Here is a 22,596-nt window from a genome sequence, read left to right on the forward strand (position 1 = left end):
ATAAAGCCTGGTTTTGATGCCGAGTACAGAAACACGGGAATGACCTGGTGCTCAAGAAACAAACCTGGGAACCTCGCCTTGTCGGTGACCTTTCCAGATCTACGGCAAGGTCCGGGCGAGGGTGTCCTAAAGCAGCATGCCTCCCGCCTCAGGATCCCAGTGAGTCGCCCCAGATTTAGAGGCTCCTCACGCCGATCCCTGACCCTGCTCCACTCTGGTCAGGCAAGAAGGACGTCTTTGTTTCAAATGCCAACTAAATGAGAAAAGACGGGGGCATTTGTCCCAAGTCCACCTTGCCTGAAGGCTGAATCAGGGGTCAAGGCAGACTGGGGGGCGCCTCCTCCCAGGTGGAGGAGGCTTGCACTGCGCTCCAATGAGGCGCATCTGATGCTAATCTAGGCACAAGGCGCTCTTCATTTCTGCCGATCTCCACGAGGATCATTTCCTCGAGCTATTCCTGTCATCGGAGCGTCTGCCCACATGCGGTGGCTGGCCCACTGCACAATGCGGGCTAGAGGGGGCGGCTGCTCAGTGGCTCTCCGGGGCTCATCGCCAAATTAGGCGACGAAGGAAGACAGGTCTGCTGGGGACTGCGGGAGACACAGGTCAGGCGGAGGATCGGAAGTCGGCAGAACTCCGATCTCAGGGCCCAGCTCCGGTCCCGGTGCCGCAGCCACGAGCATGGGAGCAGCCCAGAACCCGGCCGGTCCCAAGGCAGGACTGCTCGCGAGTCCCAGCGCAGGTCTCGGGGCGCAGCCGCGTGCTGGCGCCCCCTAGAGGCCGCCAAGAGCAGCGCTCCTGCAGCTTGGCGGAGCGCGAAAGCGCCGCGGAACCGAGCAACTCTCGCGAGAACGGGCGCTCTATTTGAGCGCAAGCGCAAAGCGCTCTGTTCTCTTTTCCGGTTTTCGCCGCTGGAGTAGCCATGAGGTATGTAAGTTGCCGGGGCGCGATCCGCGGCCATCCGCTCGTCCGGGCGTCCCGCGGGCACGCTGTGGCCCGGCTCGGAGGCCGTCCCTGCGGCTGCTCGTGGCGCGAGCCCTTTCCCGGCATGGTGTGGGCCACGGCGCGGGGCCCGGCGCCCGCCCTCCCGGCGGCCAGCGTGGCCGGCCCTGAACCCCATCGCTTCTCCCCAACAGCAGCAAAGTCTCTCGCGACACTCTGTACGAGGCGGTGCGGGAAGTCCTGCACGGGAACCAGCGCAAACGCCGCAAGTGAGCGCGGGCCTCCCCGGGCGGGGCGGGGTGTGCGTCCCGGAAGCCGGCGGCCTGGACTCACGCCGCCGCTGCCCTCTCGCTTAGGTTTCTGGAGACAGTGGAGTTGCAGATCAGCCTGAAGAACTATGACCCTCAGAAGGACAAACGCTTCTCGGGCACCGTCAGGTTGGCACCGCTCTGACCCCACCCAGCCCTCAGTGTTCCCGTGTGGCCTCCCCCTGCCGCGCTGGCGGAGCCCGAGGCGGGCACGGGGACACTGACGCGCCAGGGTAGTTCAGGAGTCCTGCTGCGGGCAGGCTGGCTGGACGGACCCCCACCCTGGGTCTTAAAACAAGAGGGGAGGCGTGGGGAGGCCTCGGCCGAGCCCGCCGGCTAGCCTGAGAAGCCAGGCTAGCGTTGCAGACGCCTGGGTAAGATTCGGGGCTTGCTGCCACCTCAGACTCCTTCAGCCTTCTGGGCGCTCGGGACGGGCCGTGACCTGTTCTTTCCCTCCCCCCAAACGGCAGGCTCAAGTCCACTCCTCGCCCCAAGTTCTCGGTGTGCGTCCTGGGGGACCAGCAGCACTGTGATGAGGCCAAAGCCGTGGATATCCCTCACATGGACATTGAGGCGCTGAAGAAACTTAATAAGAACAAGAAGTTGGTCAAAAAGCTGGGTAGGTGCAGTTGGTCTGATGTTGGATTCGGGGGAAGGGCTCGCCTTTGAGATACTGGAGATGCCCTGGCTGCCATCCTGATGCCGCAGCTGGCGTGCCTTAATGCAACCCCTGACCACCTGGCCCAGAAGTGGCAGCGTTCATAGTGGGCTTCCCATCGGTTGGCAATCAAGAAAATAACACCCACAGGCCAATCAGTTGAGGCCCTCCCTTCCCAGGTGTGAGAAGTTGACCCACAGGCAGCTTTTGGTTTTTCTTGCGTTGATGGCCTGGTGGGGTCGCAAAGGGGAAAGGTCTGACTGGTTGGCCTGCATGGTGGTCTAGAAGTTCCGTGGGGGTGTGGTCCCGTGTTTGCATAGGTGTTTATAGTGAGGCCACACATTGCAGTAAAGCAAATGAAGTTAGACCTGCTTCGAGAGGAATTTGGGTCAGAGGTTGAACTCCCTTTGAAGTGCTTAGGGGCCTGTTCTGGTATCTGGTACTGAGCTCTGTCCTCCGTTGTCACTAAGTTGCCCAGGCTGCACTGGCAGTCCTGCTTCGGGCGTCTCTGGGCTTGGTTATAGGCCTGTACCGCCAGCCGCAGTGCTGGGATTGCAATGGTCTGTGGGTCATCCTGGTCTAAGACCAGTGTAAGGAGCAGTGACACTTGATGGGAGCTGCTCAGTGGGTCTGGGGAGGCAGGTTGGTGACCACTTTCTGTTTGAAGTTTTTATGTAGCCGTGGCTTGCCTGTGCCAGGACTGAAGGCTTGCGCCACCACACCCAGCTGTTGGTCATTTTAAAGGGTTTAAGTGCTTCTGTGGCCTGGTCCTAAGTACCCTGTGGCTTCTCATTCCAGCCAAGAAGTATGATGCCTTTTTGGCCTCAGAGTCTCTGATTAAGCAGATCCCACGTATCCTGGGCCCAGGCCTAAACAAGGCTGGCAAGTTCCCTTCCCTGCTGACACACAATGAAAACATGGTGGCCAAAGTTGATGAGGTGAAATCCACAATCAAGTTCCAGATGAAGAAGGTTGGTCTGGCTATGGTGCCTCTGGGGAGGGCCTGTAGTGCAAAGCCCCAAGGAACCAAAGTTAGGCTCCTGAGGCAAACATATAGCAGGGCTGGCTGGAGGACAGCACAGTGCAGCCTTCTGAAGAGCCCTCCACCTGGATTTGAATATTTAGGCACTGGGGAAAGGGACAGCCTGCAGCGTGCTGCTCCTGACCTCTTCCCTCCCCACAGGTGCTGTGTCTGGCGGTGGCCGTTGGCCACGTGAAGATGACGGATGATGAGCTGGTCTACAACATCCACCTGGCTGTCAATTTCTTGGTGTCCTTGCTCAAGAAGAACTGGCAAAACGTCCGGGCTCTGTACATCAAGAGCACCATGGGCAAGCCCCAGCGCCTGTACTAGGACGCCCCAATAAACCCTTAGCACCACCACTCCCTTGTCTGCCTGTGGTTAACTGCAGTGTGCAGTGGAGCTCGGACACAACCCAGTGTAAAGTGAGCTGCATGTGAGGATGGGTGTGGTGATGGTAACCTCAACACTGGCACACCCCATCCCAAAGCCCAGCCTGTGTGGAAGGACCCTGCAGGGGCCTCTGCCTGCTCTTGTTCTATACTGCTGCTGTCCTCAGCCTGCACTAAGGCTCTGTCTCCAGTGTCCTTGACAAAACTGGGCAGAATTTAGAATTCTAATTCTGGTGGGCTGATGACATTTGCAGTGACAGAGGCTACCTGTAGGCAGCTCTCAGATGGCTCTTGGGTAGATCCCACTAGGTTTGAGCTGCTGCCTGAGTGCTAGAGCAGGCTAGCCAGTGAATGTGCAATGTGTCCTTAAATCCCATTTGCAAGGATGGGGGCCTTGTACATTACCAGCCAGCCCCACCCCAACTCAAGAGCTAGTCTTCCAGTCTCCCCTAGTAGTCTGGCCCCCAGTCTCTGAACTGTGGCCTGACAGGCTTCATGGTGAGGTCCCAGTGTTGGGCATGCACATGAGTCAGGAGAGGTGGTGGTTGATACAATGTCACACCTGTGTTTTTAGTACAGGTCAGAGGTTGTATGTGGCACAACTGTCTGACCCAGAAAACATTTAATTTTTTAAGCAGGAGCCAGGCCTTGAGGAGCCCCTGCCTTGAGCCATTTATGATATAGCCCATCATAGCTGGATTTTAAAAATACACAAAAATATAATACATGTTATAAAACCTAGGTGGGGTTTGGAGGTGGCCTGAGCAGTATGCAAACGGTGAAGACCTTCAGGAAGCTCGGGCAGGATGAGGAGGGGCACAGTACTTCATTTGAAACTCATAAATACCCAGGTGGCCTGGGGACAGGCGAGTTGACCTCAGCGGCCTGGCTGTGGAGAAGGGGGGATGGGGCAGGAGCCAAGGACTCTTCAAGTTCCAGCCTCCGGTTCCCTGCCGCCTGTCTGCTGGGGAGACAGGGTGTACCATCCCAGCCACGCCCCTCCCCTGGAGCCAGCCCTGTTGTAGGGAGGTAGCCAAACCTATGTACAAGCTCTGTCCACTCCTGTGGGCCCCCATCTTGGCACTGTTGACATAGAAGACCCAGACTTGCTGCGCAAGGGGCCTAGGAACAGGCCGGTACCCAGAAGACACAAAGAAGTGTGGGCCCTTCTCAACCCAGCGCCCAACTTGACTCCTCGTACCAGGGCCTTCTTGCCAGCTGCCTCTCCCCAGTCTCCATCTCCCCTCACCTGCCCATCACGCTCCCCTCAGGGCCAGCGACCACGCACGAAGCCCACAGGTGTCCTCTACCCCCCGCCCTGACGTCACGTGAGGCCAGGTGGAGCGTGGGCATCTGTGGGTCGGTGCCCGGGCAGGCCACCCCACCACGGAGCCCTCTTCTCCAGTAAAGCGCAGAACAGTGGCAGGGAGCGCGTGTGCCGTGCTGCCGAGGCCGGGGAGGCAGCCTGGGTCCCGGCCCGAGGCCAGTGGGTGGGCGAGTCCCCCAGCCCACGCCCTGGGGGCCCAGGCAGGCAGGTGTGTGGAAGATGTCCGCCTTGCATCCTCGTGGACGTCCGGGGCACGCTAGTCTTTGACAAGCTTGTAGACGTGGTGCTGGGCCCCGTGCTCGCTGGTGGAGACCTCGAAGACGAACGCGATCACCAGCAGAGTCTCCTGGGAATCCCGACTCGTGACCACCTGTGGGGGTGGGGGGCAGGGAGAGCGGGGGCTCAGCCGGGCCCTCCCCGGGCTCGCCTGGTCCCCACTGAGCCGCCAGGCCGGCCCGCACCTGCAGGATGGTGAAGTTCTCCAGGACGCTGTTCATCATGTACTTCTCGGGCAGGTGCTTGAGCTTGTGGATGAAGTTGATCATGTACTCGCACATGGGGGAGCGGTGGATGCGGTAGACGAAGCGCCCGTTCTCCGGCCGGGCGTACTCGGTCTGCGGGGCGCGGCGGCGGCGTCACTGAGCGCCCCTGCCCGGCCCCCGCCCGGTCTGCGCCCCCGCCCCCCCCCCCCCGGCCTCCGCTCACCTCCACCTTCTCCACCACCTGCTTGCCGAAGGAGCACACCTTGGTGGAGACACTGATGGTCATGCTGTCGGCCGAGCTGTACTGCGAGCTGACCCCGTAGAAGGCCCCGGGGCCCTCCTGAACCGTGCTGTTGAGGTCAGCCTGGGGAGGGCACCGCGTGCTGCAGAGGCCGGAGGCTAGCCTCCCGCCTCCAGTCCCGGCCACCCACCCACCTAGGGGCCGCAGGTCCCCCCACGCCGGTCCCGGGAGTGGGGGTGGGGGCAGGGAGCCGGGCGAGCCGCCGTCTTGGGCTAGGAGAAGAGTCCTCACCCAGAACTTGACAAGGAAGAAGGCGTTCGGGGGCCCCTTCTCGTAGAGTTCCTTCAGCCCCCCCTTCTTCTCGGGGAACTTGTCGTAGATCTGCCGCACGTCCACCGCCTCCAGGGGTGGGTCGGAGAAGGCGGGGTTTGACTGGCCGATGTGCACGAACAGGTGTTTGCTGTACTGTGGGGAGGGCCGAGCCAGGGTCAGCCTGCAGGGGCCGGCCCCGCCACCGCTGGGACCCTGGGCTGGAGGGTGGCGCACAGGCCGGTCTCCCCGCCGTCCCCCACGTTACCGTGTCGGGGTCCCGTTGCACCTCCATGAAGGCAGAATACTCCAGGAGGCGCAGGCGGGAGGAGGCGATGCTGCGGTCCTGCCACGCAGGCGCGGAGGCGGCGGCTGGGGGCAGCGGGGCCAGGGGCTCGTAACCTAAGAGGACAAGCTGTCGCTCATCTGCCCTACACCCCATGGGGTGGTCCCGGAAGTAGTCACGGGACGCTTCTGTGTGCGTCTATATATAATATATATATACAATAATATATATACAATAACGTGTGCTTACGCAGAAAACGAGACTGCAGCCAGCCAGAGTGGGACCACGGTACGATTTGGGTGGGTTGTTTTGTTTAGACAGGGAGTAGAAAGTTCCCAAACCCCTACAGCTGCCACCCCCCACGGTACACATAGCCGGGTCCCAAGCGGAAGGGCCAAGAAAGCAGAGGCGCGGGGCTTAGGGGCCGGGACACTTACTGTTGAGCGCCTGTGGCAGGGGAGGCTGGATGGGGTAGGCAGGCTGAGCAAAGGGCTTGATGCTGCAAACAGTAGCCAGGTTGGAGGCTCCTCCCCCGGAACACCCCCTCCCCAGCTGACGTCCCCCACGCGAGCCAGCCACCCTTGCCTGGTGGTGACGTCTTAACTGACTGACGTCACCACCCAGCCGCCTCCCACCGCTGATGGCTGCACTCTCCTCCCACCCACAAACAGCTGCTCACGGGGTGGCTGTCGGCCTGGTCTCAGACCTGAGAACCCTGGGTTTGTTCACTGCCTGGCACTAACCAGGGATTTACTCTGCTTCCTCAGGTAGGGTGGGGACAGTGGGGGACAGGAAGGACGGAAGTAGATGCATGGAAGACACAGGCGATACTTACTCCTGAGAAGGTCCAGGCTGCTGTCCTAGCAGGGGTGGGCTGCTCCAGAACTGTGAACAAAGCTAGGGCCTCAGCACCCGGGAGCCCTAGCCACACCCCCAGCCCACCCCAGCCCCTAGCCCAGCACCCCCATACCCTAGAGGAGGTGGGGAAGACGGCCTGAGGCAGCGGGGAGGGTGGGCTGAACTTGTTCTGCAGGACGCTGGCGGAGACGATCTGGGCCGATGACATAGACGCCATGCTCTGGAGAGCTTTGTCCTTGGAGACCTGGTCCTGGAGACAGTGGTCACATCAGGCCTGGGCAAGGCCCTTCAGGTAGGAGTTCTGGCCCCGGCTCTACTGTGTGGATTCAGAAGGGTCTACCATCTCTGGGTCCCAGCCTTCTTTCTGGGCACAGCCCACAGCAGTCTTTGGCCTAGCCTGGTGGGCCCTTGCAGACTCTGAGGGAACTGATTCTCGCTCTCCCTCATACACTGAAATGCCGGGCACCCGAGTCCTTCACACACAACAGCAAGGCGTCTACAAAGACACTGCATGCTCCTCTGCAACATTCACAATTTTCTGTGACTTCTCTACAAAACCAAACTCATTTCACAATTGGGGGGTTTTGAGCTGGAGAATGGCTCAGTGGTTAAGAGAGCTGTCTGCTCTTCCAGGGGTCCTGAGTACAGTTTCCAGCAACCACATAGTGGCTCACAACCCTTTATATCGGGATCTGGTGCCCTCTTCTGGCATGCAAGTGTACCCGCAGTCAGAGCACTCATACACACAAGACAAATCTAAAAAAAATACACAATTGAGGGGCTTTGGTTTGGTCGCTATGCTGAGCAGCACTGCAGTGAGGTGAAAGCATGCCTGGTGAAGACGCCACCACCGTGCCACCCCTCAGCGCTGCCCAGGCACTGGGTTACTTACCAGGTTCATGGCCTGTGGAGGAGAAAGGGACAGAGGATTAGAAGACGCACATGAGGGCTCAGTGGGGAAGGAGACATGGTTGGTTGGCTGGTTTTTTACAACCGACCCCCACCTTGTGCTCTGGCTGTCAGTTTTTCCTAAGGAAGCCAAGAGGTGGCTGGGTGCCCTCCCCATCCCAAGAGGGAGAGTTCCTGCCCACCAGGGGGCGCCCTAGCATGAAGAAAAAAGTCAGGACCATAGGCCTGTCTGTCCCTCCTAGAACTGAGCCATAGGCGTGGGGGGAAACGGGGCACAGATCCAGAACCCCAGACTAGAATTCTCAACCATCCGCACTCAGCTGCCAGCCAACATCCTTCATCCCCTCCCTCAAGTCCCCAGGCCATTAGCAAGCAACAGTGAGGAGAAAAGAGCAAGGGGGAACACAGAGGAGAGGCAGGCTTGAGTAGTCCCCAGGGGCTGTGGCCTGTGAAGCCTGACAGCCTAGCCTACTTTTGGGTGGGTTGGTTGTTGAGACAAGAGTGTCGCTGTGTAGCCCTGGCTGTCCTAGAACTCAGATCTGCCTGCTTCTGCCTGAGTGCAGGGGCTGACGTGCCACCACACCAGGCACCTAGGAGCTTTCGAAGTCACTGCTGTCACCCGTGTGTCTCAGACCCTCTCAGTTCCTCAGCCCTGTCCTGGGCCCAGGAGGAGGCTGGGCAGGGCTAGGCCAAGTGGCAGGGGGCCCATACCTTCAGCTTGGACTGAATCTCCCCGAGATTTCCTCCTGGCTAGAACCTGCAAGTCACTAGAGACCTGTAGGGAAAGAGAAAGAGCGAAGGACAGGAGAGAGAGGCAAGAACAGAGCTCAGGCCAGAGAGAGGTACAGCATGATGGAGGGCCGACCGAGGCAGAGGCCTACAGTGTGCAGAAATGGCAAGGCACCGTGGAGGAGGCCCGGGAGGGGCCAGAGGCCCTGCCAGGCACCCGACGTACCTTGATGCCAACCTGGTATTCCCGAACCTTCTTCCGAGCGAGAACCTGTATGTGGCTGGACACCTGAGAGGCGCCCCACGCCCGACGCAAAGGAAAACACAGACGGTGAGGAGACGCAGCCAGGATGGCAGGGGTGGAGGGAGGTCCCAGCTCTCATCCCTGGGGGACCGGGGTCTAGTGAGAGAACTCTGGCATCTCCGTGGGCGCATGCCTGTTGGGACTGTCAGTCCTGTTTCTCCTTTTGTTGAATTCACCCACAGTGGGCTCCCGGACCACCATGCACTGTAGTGTAGGTCGGTGACGGAACAGAGCCCCAGTCCTTGATGGAGCGCTGTGCTCAGGCAAGGGCTGCACCGGACCCGAAGGAAGTGGGTCTCTCCCTCATGGGAGTCCTCCCCTCTGAGGGTACCACAAAGGCGAGGCGTGGCTCCTCCCAGCACTGCATGACGACTGATGCCACTTTTTTTTAAAAAGATTTATTTATGTAGATGACTGTCTATCTGCATATGTGCCTTCATGCCAGAAGAGGGCACCAGATCTCATTATAGATGGCTATGGCCAGCAATTGAACTCAGGACCCTCTGCAAGAGCAGCCACTGCTCTTAACCTTTGAGCCTTCTCTCCAGCTCCCCACTCCACCCCTTTTTTAGACAGGCTCTCACTATGTAGCCTTGGCTGGAATGTGCTATGTAGACCAGGTTGGCCTTGAACCCCCAGAGAACCATCTCTGACTCCCCAGTGGGATTAAAAGCTTTGCCACAGCTCCTGTCAGAGATCCCTTTCACAGTCCTGTCTACCCTGACTCTCAGCCTGGCCCTCCCCTGCCTTCCCCCCTCAGCTGCTTCGGGGCCAGGCAGACATGACTTTCCAGGAACAAACAGATTCATATACTCAGTAGGTGCTCTTAGCTGAAGGCTTCTTTCCCAGCAACCTGCTCCTTGAGCCCCAAAGACTAAAGCTGAGCTAATCCCAGCCCAATAGTGACCAGCCTGTGCGAAAGCCCATGGCATGGTCAGGAACAGACCATGGGCCAGAGGACCCACTGGCCACCAAGGCTGCTCCGAGGTCAATATGAGCAGCTGCTCTGGGCTTTCTTTGAAGGCTTTGTTGTTGTTTCTTTGTTTTATTTTTTTATTTATTAATGGTTTTCTTTAAGATTTCATTATTTTTATGTACACTGGTGTTTTGCCTGCCATGCACATGTACGGGGACACCAGATCCCCTGGAGCTGGAGTTACAAACAGTTGTGAGCTGCCATGTGGGTGCTGGGAATTAATCCTGAGGCCTCAGAGAGCAGCCAGCACTCTTAACCAGGAGGCCAACTCCCTAGCCCCCTCTTTGAAAGTTTTCTCATTCTCATAAAGAAACTGTTGTTTTTGCTGTGGCCATAGGATCCCAGCAACTTTGCCTAGCTGGGTCCCCGGAGTCCCAGCTGATGCTTCCTGTTGCCCTGACAACACAGACAGCCACCAAACACACATGCTGACGTTCCCCAAGCTTCAGAAGCCCCTGATCTCTGCAGCAACCCTCAGACTTGGAGACGATCCCATCAAAGCCCAGACAGTGAGCTGCATATCCAGGGTCGGAGGGCCAAATGCAGCGCTGGCATTCAAAGCCAGGCTGGGCGGCTCTGGGGACCACTGGCTTTATCACTAAGCTACTCTCCCATGGTTCCTTCAGACCCTTAGCTCCAGGGGGTCACCTCCCCGAGGCCAGCTGAAACAGCTGGAAGTCACAGGGGCTTACTCCAAACTAAATGTTTACCTGTCTGGTTAATAACAAAGGCATGCTGGCATATACCTTTGATCCCAGCACTTGGGAGGTAGAGGCGGGCCAGCCTGGGCTACACAGTTCAATCAGAGGGAGTCCCACCATTACCAGTGATGGGAGACACGGGCACCAGTGCCCAGATGGCTGGTTGCCCTGTGTAGAGAGCCTAGTCTGGAGTAGGGGCAAGGGGGTGGGGGGTCAGCATGAGCCAGGAGTTGGCGAGGCTGAGTCTGATTTAGAGTCTGAACTCACAGGCCCTCAGCCCCTTCCCAGGGCTGACCAGAGGCTCCCAGGAATATGGATGTGGCAGTAATGGCAGCAGACGAGCCTGCTGCTTTAGGTGTCCACGCGTCAGTTAATTCACACTTAACCAAGAGCCAAGGCTGGGAGGCACACCTAGCCCCAGGTGGGACAGACTCTCAGAACCTCAGAGTCCTGGGGAGGGCAGGACTGAGGTGAGGCTTGATCCAGAGCCTCGGACTCAGGAGATGCTTCGGCTTCAGCCTCCAAGGCTGCAGGCATGTGCCACTCCGTTAGGGTCTTTGAGTTTTGCCTTCAAAGTGCAAGAGCTCAGGGACCAGCCTGTGTGCCCACCCCTGCTACAATGGAGGGTCTCAAGATGTTGCCATAGGACCTCATCCGGACCGCCAAGCCAAGGGCAGGCTTCACTAAATGCCCATGCTAGGCAGAGAGGCTAGAGTCTGGCCCCCACCCCTTTGAAGATGAGATTAGGACAGGTGTGCTTGTCCATACACTCCCAGCGCTCTGAAGAGGACAGCTCCACCCCTTCCCCCCCTCCCCCCGCCTGGTCGCCCACAGCTGCCTGCCTTCCCAGAGGGAACTGTCCCCCTCCATGCCCACCACTGTGAGAGCAGTCTCTGCCTCTACCTCCTGGCTGGCCTCCCAGAGCCCCCGCCCTGGCAGCAGCAGTGGGCCCCCATCCTCCACAAGGACCTCCACTCTGATTCCCCTCCCACGGCTCCCTCCCCCTTTCTCCTTTGCACCACCTGCTCCTGGCTCATGGTCTAGGGGCCAATCTTGACTCCCCCTTCCCAAGCCCCCCCCCAGCTCAGGGACACATGAGGGGCCGCTAAACTCCCCTTTCCTAGCTAGTTTCTTGGTTTTATGCCAACAAGACACAAGCTGGAGTCCTCTGGGAAGAGGGAAGTTCACTGGAGAAAATGGCCCCCACCAGCCTGGCCTGTGGACAAGCGTGTGGCAGGGCCCAGCCCTTTCTGGACACTTCCACCCCTGGGAAAGTGTCCGGATAGTCTAAGAAATCAGAGGGCAGAGGCAGCAGCCCCTCCGTGGTCTCCAGGTTCCTGTCCTGACTTCCCGGGGGGGTGGACAGTTCTCTGGAAGTGTAAGGTGAAACAGACCCTTCCTTCCCAGTATGCTTTTGGTCATGATCTTTATCATGGCAATGGATACCCTAAGTGACGGGAAGGGTTAACACTCGCAGGCAGGATGAATGGTGTGAGCAACTTCCCTTGGCAGTTTCTCGGTGTGTGCTAACACAGTGGGGTGCAGGGCTCTGCTACCATGCCTGATCTGACTTCCCCCAGCCCCCACCTGGCAGGGGCCCCTCCCTGTTTAACTCCCACACCTTCCAAAGGCCGCTCTGGCCTCCCTCCTCCAGCCTAACCTCCAGCAGGCAAACACCCACCTTCTGACTGCTGAGCAGGCTGTGTGGCCTAATCTTGGTCCCTAAACCTAAGACACCCATGGGTGGGGTGGCAGGGGCCAGGGTGGCAGGGGCCAGGGCCATCTCTACCTGTTTTCTGGTCCTGGTCTTTCCAGTCCTCAGTTTGATGTAGCGGGCGATCAGCTCATTTCGACCTAGTCGGAGGGCGAGACAGAGCCAGTGAGGACCAGGGGGAGGTGGTTCAAGTGGAGGCTGGACACGCCAACCCTCACCAGCAAGGGGCCCCCTGCACACAGCGTGCAGGACTGGGGGGGGGAAGGAAAGGCCCCCAGAAAAAGGAACGGGTTGATCGGTTTCCTAGGGCGGGTGGCCATCATTCCCGGCAAGGCCCAGAGGACGTGGGTGTGGGTGGGTCTCCATGTGTCCCCTATCCATGGGCGGTTTTGTCCCGTTTCATCCTGGTCTTGGGGGGCCCCAAACAAGCCCTGCCCATTCTCTAGTGGAGATGGGCAGGAGACATCTGATATGTCTCTCGTGACAGCTTGGGTCAAGGTGTGTCGCTGGCTCCTCGCGCCAATGACCCATAAGACATTGCCCAACCCTCTCTGAGGCTTGGGGCGGGGTCTTGACTCAGCACCAGAGACCCTCTCTGGGAGTAGGCTATGCAAGGTGGGCGCTGTCTAGACAGACCACGGGGTGTATGCCAGCACCCAGGGCGTGAGCTCGGCCCCCCAACCTCCTGGCCTCCCCAGAACTGCCACATTCCCCAAATTCCTCTTCGATGACAGAACAGGCCCCACTGCTCCTCCCTGCCCCGCCAACCCCTTGTCTAAAAATACCCAATGGGGCTGCCCTGCCATCGGCGAGGATGCAATGTGGACAGGCGGCCCCACCCGGTGGAGGCACCCCAGAACATCCTCCCGTCCCAAGAGCCGGGTTCGGGCATCAAGGACTGGCCCACCCAGACATTGGGGTTGGAATCTCCCTGTCCCCCTCAGCCCTGGGTGCTGGGAGCTGGAGTCTGGGGTTGCCGCACTAGGCCATAGGCTCTCACAGAGAATCACTGGACTGACCCAGTTTTCCAGGCCCCCTGAGTCACCCCGAAACCTCCAGCCGACAGAGCTGGGGAGAGGCGGGGCGCGTGTGGGCTGCGGCAGGCCTGTTTGCGAGGTGCAGCTGGAGGAGGCCGCAGACACACGCAGCCCCAGCCCGCCCGGACTCGCCCGCCGGGCAGGCGGCCAGCGCTCCCCCAACCAACCGGTCTGGCAGGGGACAGAGAGCAGGGGGCGGGGCCCGCGGGCGGCGCCCCGCCCACCTCCGCCAGCCCGCACTCACCGTACATCTTGCCCTCATCTGACAGGATGATCTTGCGCCGGCCGCAGGGCGGGTAGATGGCCAGGGCCTCCTGGAAGCTCTGCTCAATATCCGGGCTCCACACTCCCTCGGCATCGTTGTCCAGCCCCTTGTCCAGGCCTTCGGACCCATCTTCCCGGGCCTCCCCGGGGCTGCTGTTGGCGGTCCAGCTGTTGGACGCTATTGTGCTGGTTGCTCTGGGCTCTGGGCCTGAGCCCCCTGGACAGCCTGCGCCTAGGCAAACAGATGCCAAGGGTCAGGGCACGCTCTCCCCAGCCCAGTGGCCACACTCAGTGGTCCCCACGCCACAGGCAGGTGCTCTTGGCTGGGTGGAGGCTGAGGCTTACCCCTTTCAGAGCTGTGTGACCTTGGATGAGTTAGTTTACCTCTCTAAAACAGCAAAATGCCCAGCCGGGGCTGTGGCGCATGCCTGTAATCCCAGCACTCAGGGAGGCAGGGGCAGACGGACCTCTGCGAGTTCGAGGCCAGCCTGGTCTGCAAATCAGCCTAGGACAGCCCAGGCTACACAGAGAAACCTTGCCTCAAATAAACAAATAAATGAATGAGTAAATACATGAAGAGGTCTCTCGGAAGGGAGGGCTGGGGAAGATGGTTAGCACTGAAGGACCACAGTTCTGTTCCCCACACCCATGTCCAACAGCTAGCAACTCCTGTCCCTCCAGTTCCAGGGGACCCTGACACCTCCGGCCCCAGCAGGTACCTACCTACACTCTGCACATATACAAAACTGAAAAAAAAAATGGCTGGGTGGTGGTGGCACACACCCTTAGTCCCGGCACTTGGGAGGCAGAGGCAGGTGGATCTCTGAGTTCAAGGCCAGCCTGGTCCACAGAGAAAGTTCCAGGACAGCCAGGGCTACACAGGGAAACCCTGTCTCGAAAAACAAAAACAAAACGAAAAAAAAAAACCATTTTTTAAAATTAAAAAGGAAAAAAGGGTCTACCTGAGTTATGAGGGTTAAAAAAGCCAGGCTGAAAACACCGAAAAAATACTGGTGCTGGGTGTGGTGACACACTCCTGTCATCCCAGTGCTTGACGGCTGAGGCAGGAGGACTGTCAGGAGGTCAGCCTCCTCCTCTACACACCACACATTGGGGACCAGCCTGGGCTACAGTGATACCTTCACCCTTCTTGCCCCTCTCCTCCCCAAAAAAGAGAGCTGACTAGATGGTTCCGTTATAAGGACATCTGCCTCATGACCTGAGCTCGGTCCCGAGTTGCCACACCGGGCAGGAGAGAGCGGACTCCTGCAAGCTGACCCCTGACCTCCACAGGCAGGCACAGACAGGCACACAGGAATAAATCAACCTATTGTAGTAAAAAATGTCAAGGGGGGCTGGGGAGATGGCTCAGCCCTTAAAAGCACTGGCTGCCTTTCAGAGGACCAGGATTCAATTCCCAGCATCCCATGGCAGCTATAACTCCATTTCCAGGAGATCTGACACCCACACAGACATACATACATACAAGCAAAACGCCAAGGCACATGAAATGAAAGTAAAAAAAAAAATTAAAAAGTAAAGGGGGAGAGATCTCCTTGCTCACCAGCTGCAACATAGCCACAGGTGCTGTGCGCTTGGGAGGCCAAGGCAGGAGGACAGCCCAGGGAGACCCTGACTCAAAACCCAAACAAAAGCCTTCTGAGACACTGCCTGGCCGTGGCGGGCAGAAGCCTGTAACTGCAGCACCTTGGAAGGCTGGGGGCAGGAGTTCAAGGGCATTCCCATCTCCACCCAGCAAACTGAGTCCAGCCTGGGCTACATGAGGGCCACCCCCACAGGGCACCTGCAAAGCTGGCCAGCCTCTACCCAGGCAGACACGGAGGAGGCTTGTTCCTCCTCAGGAAAGCCAAGGCCTGTGACTGCCTGGGGAGCTCTGAACAGGAGTGCCAGAGGAGAGGTGAGCTCGTGAGCTCGAAGCCAGGGCCTTGGCCATGCCACCGACTGCAGTGGCTTGAGGCTGCTCTCACCTCCACAGAGGACCTGAGCATGGGCCAGGCGCTGTCCTGGGAGTTGCAGCCAGCACTCCGGCTCTGCCTGTCGGGGACCTCCATCCACTTCCTGTTCCCATACCTCCTCAGCCCCACAGCAGCCCATAAACCACACACACACAGCCCTGTCCTGTGTGGCCGACAGGGTGGATGGGCCAAGGCTCTGTGAATGGAGGGGCACCCTTTCCATCCCCCACAAACACAGCCCAGAAGCACCTCACACCTCCAGCAACCCCAGAGACCCGGAATCTGAAGTCAGAGTTCTGGGGGCCTCCGGCCCTTGAGTTGTTTTTCCTGGTCAAGCAAGAGTGCAGTGTGTCTGCCTGTGGCACAGTGATAGAGCCGTTAATCCCAGGCAGAGGCAGGCAGGTCTCTGTGAGTTCGGGGGCCAGCCTGATTTATATCGAGAGTTCCAGGACAGTCAGGGCTACAGAGAAACCCTGTCTCAAAAAAGAAGAAGAAGAAAAAAAAAAGAATGCCGTGTCTGAACGAATAATGTTAAGCCTGGAGCTCATTTTATGTTTCTAGAGACAGTAGCTGGCCGTTGCCTCAACCTCCCAGTGGGTGGGATCATCAGGCATATGCAGCAGCACACAGCTCCAGACATCAGCCTTCATATTCCCAGAGGCGGCACCTGCCATCTGCCAGGCATGGTTTGGGGTTTTATGCAACGACTCATCCAGTGTTCACAGTCACCCTTTGGGTACTAGTATTCGACCTACTTTGTACTCGAGGAAAACTAAGGAACAGAGACGGTGAGCATCTTCCTCCGGTGCACACAGAAGTGTGTGCTAGAGCTGGATTTGGAACAGAGTTCCTGGTTAGTGGCAGAGATGAGGGCCGCCAGGTTCACGGGGAGAAGAGAGGCCCTCGCTGTTTACCCCCATCATGTAAACAGTGAAACCCGCCGCCTGGATGGGAAGAGGAGGTCTAGGCCACCAAGCCCCCTCAGCTGAAGTGGCTGAAACAACTTCAAAGGCTCCACACAACCAGCTTAAGACCAGCCATTCTGGTGGCTTCCAAGATACCCAGCAGTCAGTCTCTCTCTCTCTGGCTCTCTGTGGCCAGTGGGCAGCAAGGGCCAGAGGCCTCTACCCAGAGCCTGTCCCTCACCTCAGGAAAAGAACAAATGGGGCAGAGCACTGTGATAGCGGGGGAGGGGGACACTGGAGGTCTTTCACCTCCTCAGGTATCAGTCTGGCACTGATGGTGCTGTCAGATCGGCGGGAAGGAGTGGGGAGGGGGGAATCCCACCTAGAGATAGGACCTTTTGGCCCACAGCCTCCAATGGAGGAACAGCCAGACCCAGTTCAAGGGGGCCTTGGCAGCCTGGCTTCTGAAGAAACTTTCTAGCCTCCCCCAAGTCTCTGGCTGCTTCCAGGCCATGCCCCCCAACCCCCACTCCAGCCTCCCTCCTGGGTGATGTCAATCCTGCCCCGCCCCCCGAGGGAGCATGTGGCCAAATATGGCGAACAGAGCAGCCGGGGAGCTGGGACAGACTGGGGGATGGGGCAGCCCCTGGCTGGGAGCTCAGATAGCTGGGGAGGGGAAAGGGCATGGGGGTGTGTGTCAGGAGGAGGGACACTGACACAGGTCCCTCACCTGGCTCCGGGGCACCTAGAGGGCAGGACTAACATGGTTCTAGGGGCACACCTCTAGAGGACAGAGTGTGCAGACAAGTGGCACAAATGCACCCCTAAAACACCCTCACACAGCAGCAAAGCTCTTGCCTGCCCAGCATGGGCAAATGCTGGGGGCAGGGGTCTCCGCTGCCAACATCATCCCAAGGAGACATCCTTCAGGAGGGGTGGGGGCTACTGGGGTGATCACACTCAGTGTCTGAGTGTACGAGCTCATCCCCAAGCCCCCAAGAGGCAGGTGGGTGGGAACACCTCCACCTGCAGGCCGCGCTCTGAGAGGAATGAGGGGCAGGAAATGGGAAGGGGAGATGGGTAGGTGTGTGGGGGGGGGTCCCGGGAGAATCATCCAGCGACCAGCAAGGGCCAGACAGCTGGCTCCCCAGGGAGGCAGACAGACAGACTGGCTCACATCTGGAATGGGAAGAGGGAGAAAAGCAACCCATCCAGATCCAGGAAAGACCCAGGGACGGGCCCACGGCACGCAGGTAAGGAGGTGGGACCCCCCAGGGACACCGCAGAAAGAAGGGGCTGGCAGCAAGAACAGAGGAAGGACAGAACTGGGAGAAAGGAGGAAGGGTGGGAGGGCGGGGCCTGGCTCAGCCCCTCCTCCCGCAGACCCTCTCCCTCCCTCAAGCGGGAGTTCTCCGAATGACCTTAGCCTTCCCCACCTCACCCTTAGCCGGCAGGCCAGTCACACCTGCCTCATCGCCTCCCAGACCTCAGCCTGGGGGAGGGGGGGGGGGTCAGAAGGTGCCTCGGGCCAGCGATGAGGAAGGGGCTCTCGAGATAAGGGGCCTTAGCTGCCCACTCCTAGCCCTGGGGCCGGATCTTCGGGCAGAACCGGCCAGACGGCCCTGAATGGGGGCCAGAGCTGGGCGGCTGGCCTCTCCAGACCACCACCCAGCGGCTCCCTCCGAAGAGGGACCCCGAAGGCTGGTGGGCGCACAGCAGAGGCAAGAAACGTTATCAGGTGGTCCTGTTGTTTCTCAGGGGATGCGGAAGCTCGGCCCCGCAGCCAGCAGCTACCTGCCCTCGAGGGACCCCGGCCCCCAAATGCTTACGTTTACCGCAACAATAACCGAACGTGGGCAAATGAGTGGGTCCCCAGGCGCTCCACCCCCGCCCCAGGCTGGGCAGAGAGGAGGTGAGGCGGGGAAGGGCCCACTGGGCCTCCCCACCCCCTTGCCTTTCTTCCCTCTACCCCACCCCCACTGCAGCCAGCTGTTCTCCAGCTGCCAGAGGCTCCCACCCCACAAGCGGCCAAGTTCTGGTTGGGACCAGAATGGGCCAAGGGAGGGGGCAGGGATGCTCTCTGCACCCCCCAACCTCCAGTCTAAGGACCCAGGGGAGACCTGCCAAGCAGCCACACCCTGCCAGGCCGGGGAGGAAGGACCCTCTCCCAGCTCCACAGGAGGGAGTAATTTACCGGCCAAAAGAGGAGGCGGAGCCTCCCCTCTCCCGCTCACTAATGTGCTTCCAATTTGAGAACCACGGTTCCCACCCCTCTCCCCAACAACTAGGAGCCGAGGCGGGGAACAGCTCTCTCCACACAGCCCCCAGGGCTCCCGCTCACAGAGCTGACCCAGGGACCCTCAGAGATCCGGCGGGAGCGGGCTGGGGGACAACCTTCGGAACTGGGGTCTCACGAGCTCTCTATCTCTCCCGCCCAGGCTGCCTGCTGGGCTGCCAGCAGCGAGCGATGCCATTTGAAGCCAGAGTCCTGGTCCTTCCTCTAACAGGAGGCTCAGCCATAGCACAGTGTGGCCTCCTGGTTTAAAACACACACACACATCCATGTTAATATGTATTCATGTGTGTATCTATATGATCATGGACTGGCCACTGTGTGGGGGTCAGGAGACAACTGGGGGTCACTTCCTCCCTCCCACAACACAGGTCCTAAAGATCAAACTGGGGTGGGTCATCAGGCTTGGCAACCTGCACCCTCTCCTGCTGAGCCACCTCACTAACCCCACCCCCTTCTTAAAAAGAGGGCCTTCTCTGGGGTAACCCTACCGGGGTACACTCGGACCTGGACCTGGTGGTTCTCCTAAGTGTGGAGTTTTCAGAGGAGAGGAAAAACTCAAATTAGGATTACACGCCTCACAACATAAGTGTGCCATTTTAACTACTTTTTTTCCTTATTGGGTTTTGTAGCTCTAGCTGGCCTTGACCTCACCATCCTCACACCCCCGCCTCCCAAGTGTTGGGAATTGCAAGTGTGAGGGGGAAAAAAAATCACAGTGCGGTAAAAACAAAAATAAATAAATACATATATAACCTCTGCCGTGCTGGCAGTCCACTGGGCACATACACCTTCTCTCTCATGGTATCTTTTTTTTAATTTACTGATTGACTGAGACAGGGTCTCCCTGGGTAGCCCTGGCTGTCCCGGAACCCGCTCTGTAGACCGGGCTGGCCTGGAGTGCAGAGATCTGCCTGCCTCTGCTTCCGGAGGTGTATACCACCACACCCAGCCCGACGCTAGCTGTTTCCAGGTCCTCCAGGTAGATGCCACGTGCATCGGGGTCACAGGCCCCCACGCCCTGTGTGGCGCAGCCCTGAGGATGTCACCCACACAAGCCGAGACAGTGACCACCCACGGAGTCCCTCTCAGTCACACCCCAGTTTCTCTCTCACGCAGGGAGCCACACACTCTGGCTGGCTCTCCCGCGGCAGCCTCGCTCACAGACGGGTGCACTCGCCACACTCAGAGCGCATGCGCCGCGCCCCGGTACAGGCCAATATCGCGACCGACAAGAGAAGGGGCCAGCCCACCGCAGGCTAGGTCACGTGGAATGGCCCCCCACAGAGAACCACACACAGCCGGTGTGCCCACCAGACACACCAATCTTTCTCACAACTCGCCTGTGTGACACCCAACAACAGAACGTCATCCCGGCAGCCTCTCTCCTACACGGCCCTCCCCACCCAACCTACACCCCAGATTCCCACAGGTTCGCTCGCTTCCCACCACGGGGGTCCTGGACACTGAACTCCAGTCTGTAGTTGACTAGGAACGCTTTTACCTCAGAGCCACCTCCTCACAGACCCAGGTTCTCAGCTTCTCTGGAGAACTCCTTGATGGAGAACGCCTCAGTGGCCTCACACAGGTCGCCACAGACTGCTGCTCTTGCCCGTGGCTACCAAGGCTGTACCTGGGTCCTTTCCCACGCATGCCCACTGCGCAGCGTGTCCCCCACGGATGACCCCTCATGCCCCCTCACTCACTCAGACGCTCAAATCCAGTCACACGCAGCTGCACTCTCATTTCCCTCTATCACTTCCTGCCCTTTCAGGCCTGGCAGGGAGTCCAGGAAACAATCAGCACTCTAGGAAACCCCAGGGCCTGAGGCTTTGGGGATCTGGGTCCTGATTCTCTGGCCCTGGCCCCCAGAGGGTCTGGAGCAGGCAGCAGCAGCGACCACAGGGGTGGCAGTGACCTGCTGACCCCGCAGCTCCAACCAGACAGGCTCAGGCTGGGGCCGACAGGCAGGCCCTCACAGCCCCTGGTTCCCTGTGGTCCCTCTGCCACTCACTCCTCAGGCAGGAGTCCACCGCCATCTAGCTCTCAGCAACTCTGCGTCCACTCACTGAGGTCAGGGCTGGTGGTGGCTTCCGGTCCAGCAGAAGCTCCCCCATGATGCGCTAAGGCGCCCTGAAAGGCTCCAGGGCCGAAGCTGGCCATCCAGCGACCCCCGAGCCCCACGTACAAGGGCAAACACCCACAGCTCCACACAGCCTCCCTGTCCCGTTGTCACACTACCTCAGGTCAGGTCTCACGTCCCTCCCCAGACTCTGCCCCCCTTCCTTGCACCAGCTGGGGCAACCCACCCACCTCTCCAAACCCCTCCAGGTTCAGCTTCCATGATGGGAGGAGACTGAAGGCAGCAGACAGGGGGACAAGCCTCCGAGGGGAACCGGGGAGCAGAGAACCGTCTCCTGACCGCCGCAGAGCTGTCTCTTCTTCAAGCGTATTCCTTTCTCCCATCAGTATAACGGGTTGGAGGGTAAAGATCCAGTGACCGCGGGTGCGGGGCTCCGGACAGACACTCACCTACGTGTGCACGCACACACTCAAAGCTCTCCTGCCAACCATTGACCATTCTGCTCCACCAGCCCCGGCCCCAAAGTGCTAATTAACATTAATTACAGTTCCCTCCCTCAGGGTGGGGAGACCTGGCTTGCAGCCCCTCCCTGAGGAGGGGGTATCCAGTCTCGAGTGTCCATTCTTTGCCCACGGGGTGTGAGGAGACCCTCATCCTTCCCAGGAAGGAATAAAACCTCGACAGTAGGGAAGACCTCAGCGGGAAGGGAAGGCGAGGGCGCCCTCAGCTGCTTTCACAAGTGTGGAGAAGAGAATCTCCCAAGGAAGTCGGAGTGGGTGGGGGGCGGGGGTACCAGGAAGGGCAGAGCCAGGGTCTCCCTACGCCTCCGACTTCCATCTGCTTTCCTGGCCCCAGGAGGCCGCAGCCCGCAGCCCGGTGTGTGTGTAGGGGGGTCCCAGGCCCCAGCGCTGAGGCGGAACCGTGTGTGTACGGATCCAAGCTACCGGAGCGCCAATACACGGAGCCACCGTGGGCACCAGCTCCTCAGAGCTGTGTCCAGCCCCCACCCCCATCCCCCACCCCATCCACAGGGCTGGGCTACAAGTCCAGGCCTGACTTGAAAGGTTCTGCCCCTACCTGGAGAGCTACGGAGGGACACAGGCCCTGAGAAGCCCGGCCCCGGGCCTCGTTCCCCTCCTGCTCTTAAGAATCTAAACCCTCAACCGGGGCCTCTGTTGGGGAGAGGGGGGTGAGCAGGGGCTTCAGTGGCACTGCCCTGGGGCCTGTGGGGCTAGAAAGCAGACCCACACCAGCACTCCGGCCTCTCCCTCTCCCCAGGCAGGAGTAAAGACGTGACAGACAATGGAGAGGATCCGAGTGGGAAGGGAAAACCAGCCGCCTTCGGTTGCCCTAACGAGCTCTGCGGAGAAGTGTGGGGAAGGCCCCAAATCCAGCCGCGTCCGGAGCGCGGCTCCTGGAGCTCGGAGCTTGGGCTCCGAAGCCCTCGCCCCGACGCAGGCGGCAGAATTAGGGGGGACAGGCGTCCCCCGCCCTTGGGTGCGCACAAGCTTCGGGCTCACAGTGTGGCTTCCCGACGCCCGGCCGGGACCCAGCACAGCCGCGAGCAGCGCGCACACCAACGCGCCCCGGCCCAGGCCTGCGCGGAACCGGGGCCGGCGGGCTCCCGGAGTCCAAAGGGCGCCCCGGATACGAGTCCCGGCGGCAGGCCCTCGGAGCCCGGCACACGGCGGGGCCAGGCCCGGGCACCCGAGACACTCCGGGCTTCCCAGCCTCCGGGGCGCGGGGGGGTGGGTGGGCGGGGCTTCCCGGAGAGCGTCTCCCCCCCCCTTCCCTCCAAACTTCCCGGCACCCAGGTCGTGGGCTCGGGAGCAGGCTGGACAATAGCTCTGCGCTCCCGGAGCGTCCCGGGTCCCCGCCTTC

General features: G+C 59.7%; 2 protein-coding genes across 4 annotated transcripts; one reads left to right on the top strand and one right to left on the bottom strand.

Moving 5' to 3' along the window:
- The first annotated feature begins 809 nt into the window (after nucleotides 1-809).
- Rpl10a (ribosomal protein L10a) lies at nucleotides 810-3,291 on the top strand. 2 transcript variants are annotated; one of them, XM_021629448.2, is made up of 6 exons: nucleotides 810-927; nucleotides 1,137-1,211; nucleotides 1,299-1,379; nucleotides 1,721-1,869; nucleotides 2,707-2,879; nucleotides 3,092-3,291. In XM_021629448.2, exons 1-6 carry the CDS (start codon nucleotides 923-925, stop codon nucleotides 3,260-3,262), a joined length of 654 nt encoding a protein of 217 aa, XP_021485123.1. In that variant the 5' UTR covers nucleotides 810-922; the 3' UTR covers nucleotides 3,263-3,291. The 2 variants fall into 2 exon arrangements, with proteins under 2 accessions (XP_021485123.1, XP_060225152.1); XM_060369169.1 differs by lacking the exons at nucleotides 810-927; nucleotides 1,137-1,211; nucleotides 1,299-1,379 and adding an exon at nucleotides 1,472-1,624.
- A 597-nt stretch (nucleotides 3,292-3,888) lies between these two features.
- Tead3 (TEA domain transcription factor 3) lies at nucleotides 3,889-21,716 on the bottom strand. 2 transcript variants are annotated; one of them, XM_021630165.2, is made up of 13 exons: nucleotides 20,946-21,716; nucleotides 13,439-13,690; nucleotides 12,233-12,297; nucleotides 8,689-8,751; nucleotides 7,717-7,728; nucleotides 6,937-7,074; nucleotides 6,802-6,851; nucleotides 6,404-6,465; nucleotides 5,949-6,082; nucleotides 5,663-5,836; nucleotides 5,354-5,494; nucleotides 5,110-5,262; nucleotides 3,889-5,018 (listed from the first exon to the last, which is right to left on the bottom strand). In XM_021630165.2, exons 1-13 carry the CDS (start codon nucleotides 20,974-20,976, stop codon nucleotides 4,905-4,907), a joined length of 1,389 nt encoding a protein of 462 aa, XP_021485840.1. In that variant the 5' UTR covers nucleotides 20,977-21,716; the 3' UTR covers nucleotides 3,889-4,904. The 2 variants fall into 2 exon arrangements, with proteins under 2 accessions (XP_021485840.1, XP_060225151.1); XM_060369168.1 differs by lacking the exon at nucleotides 7,717-7,728.
- Between the last annotated feature and the right edge of the window lie 880 nt (nucleotides 21,717-22,596).

This window comes from Meriones unguiculatus, chromosome 16 (assembly GCF_030254825.1).
Source record: "Meriones unguiculatus strain TT.TT164.6M chromosome 16, Bangor_MerUng_6.1, whole genome shotgun sequence".
Classification (NCBI taxonomy): domain Eukaryota; kingdom Metazoa; phylum Chordata; class Mammalia; order Rodentia; family Muridae; genus Meriones; species Meriones unguiculatus.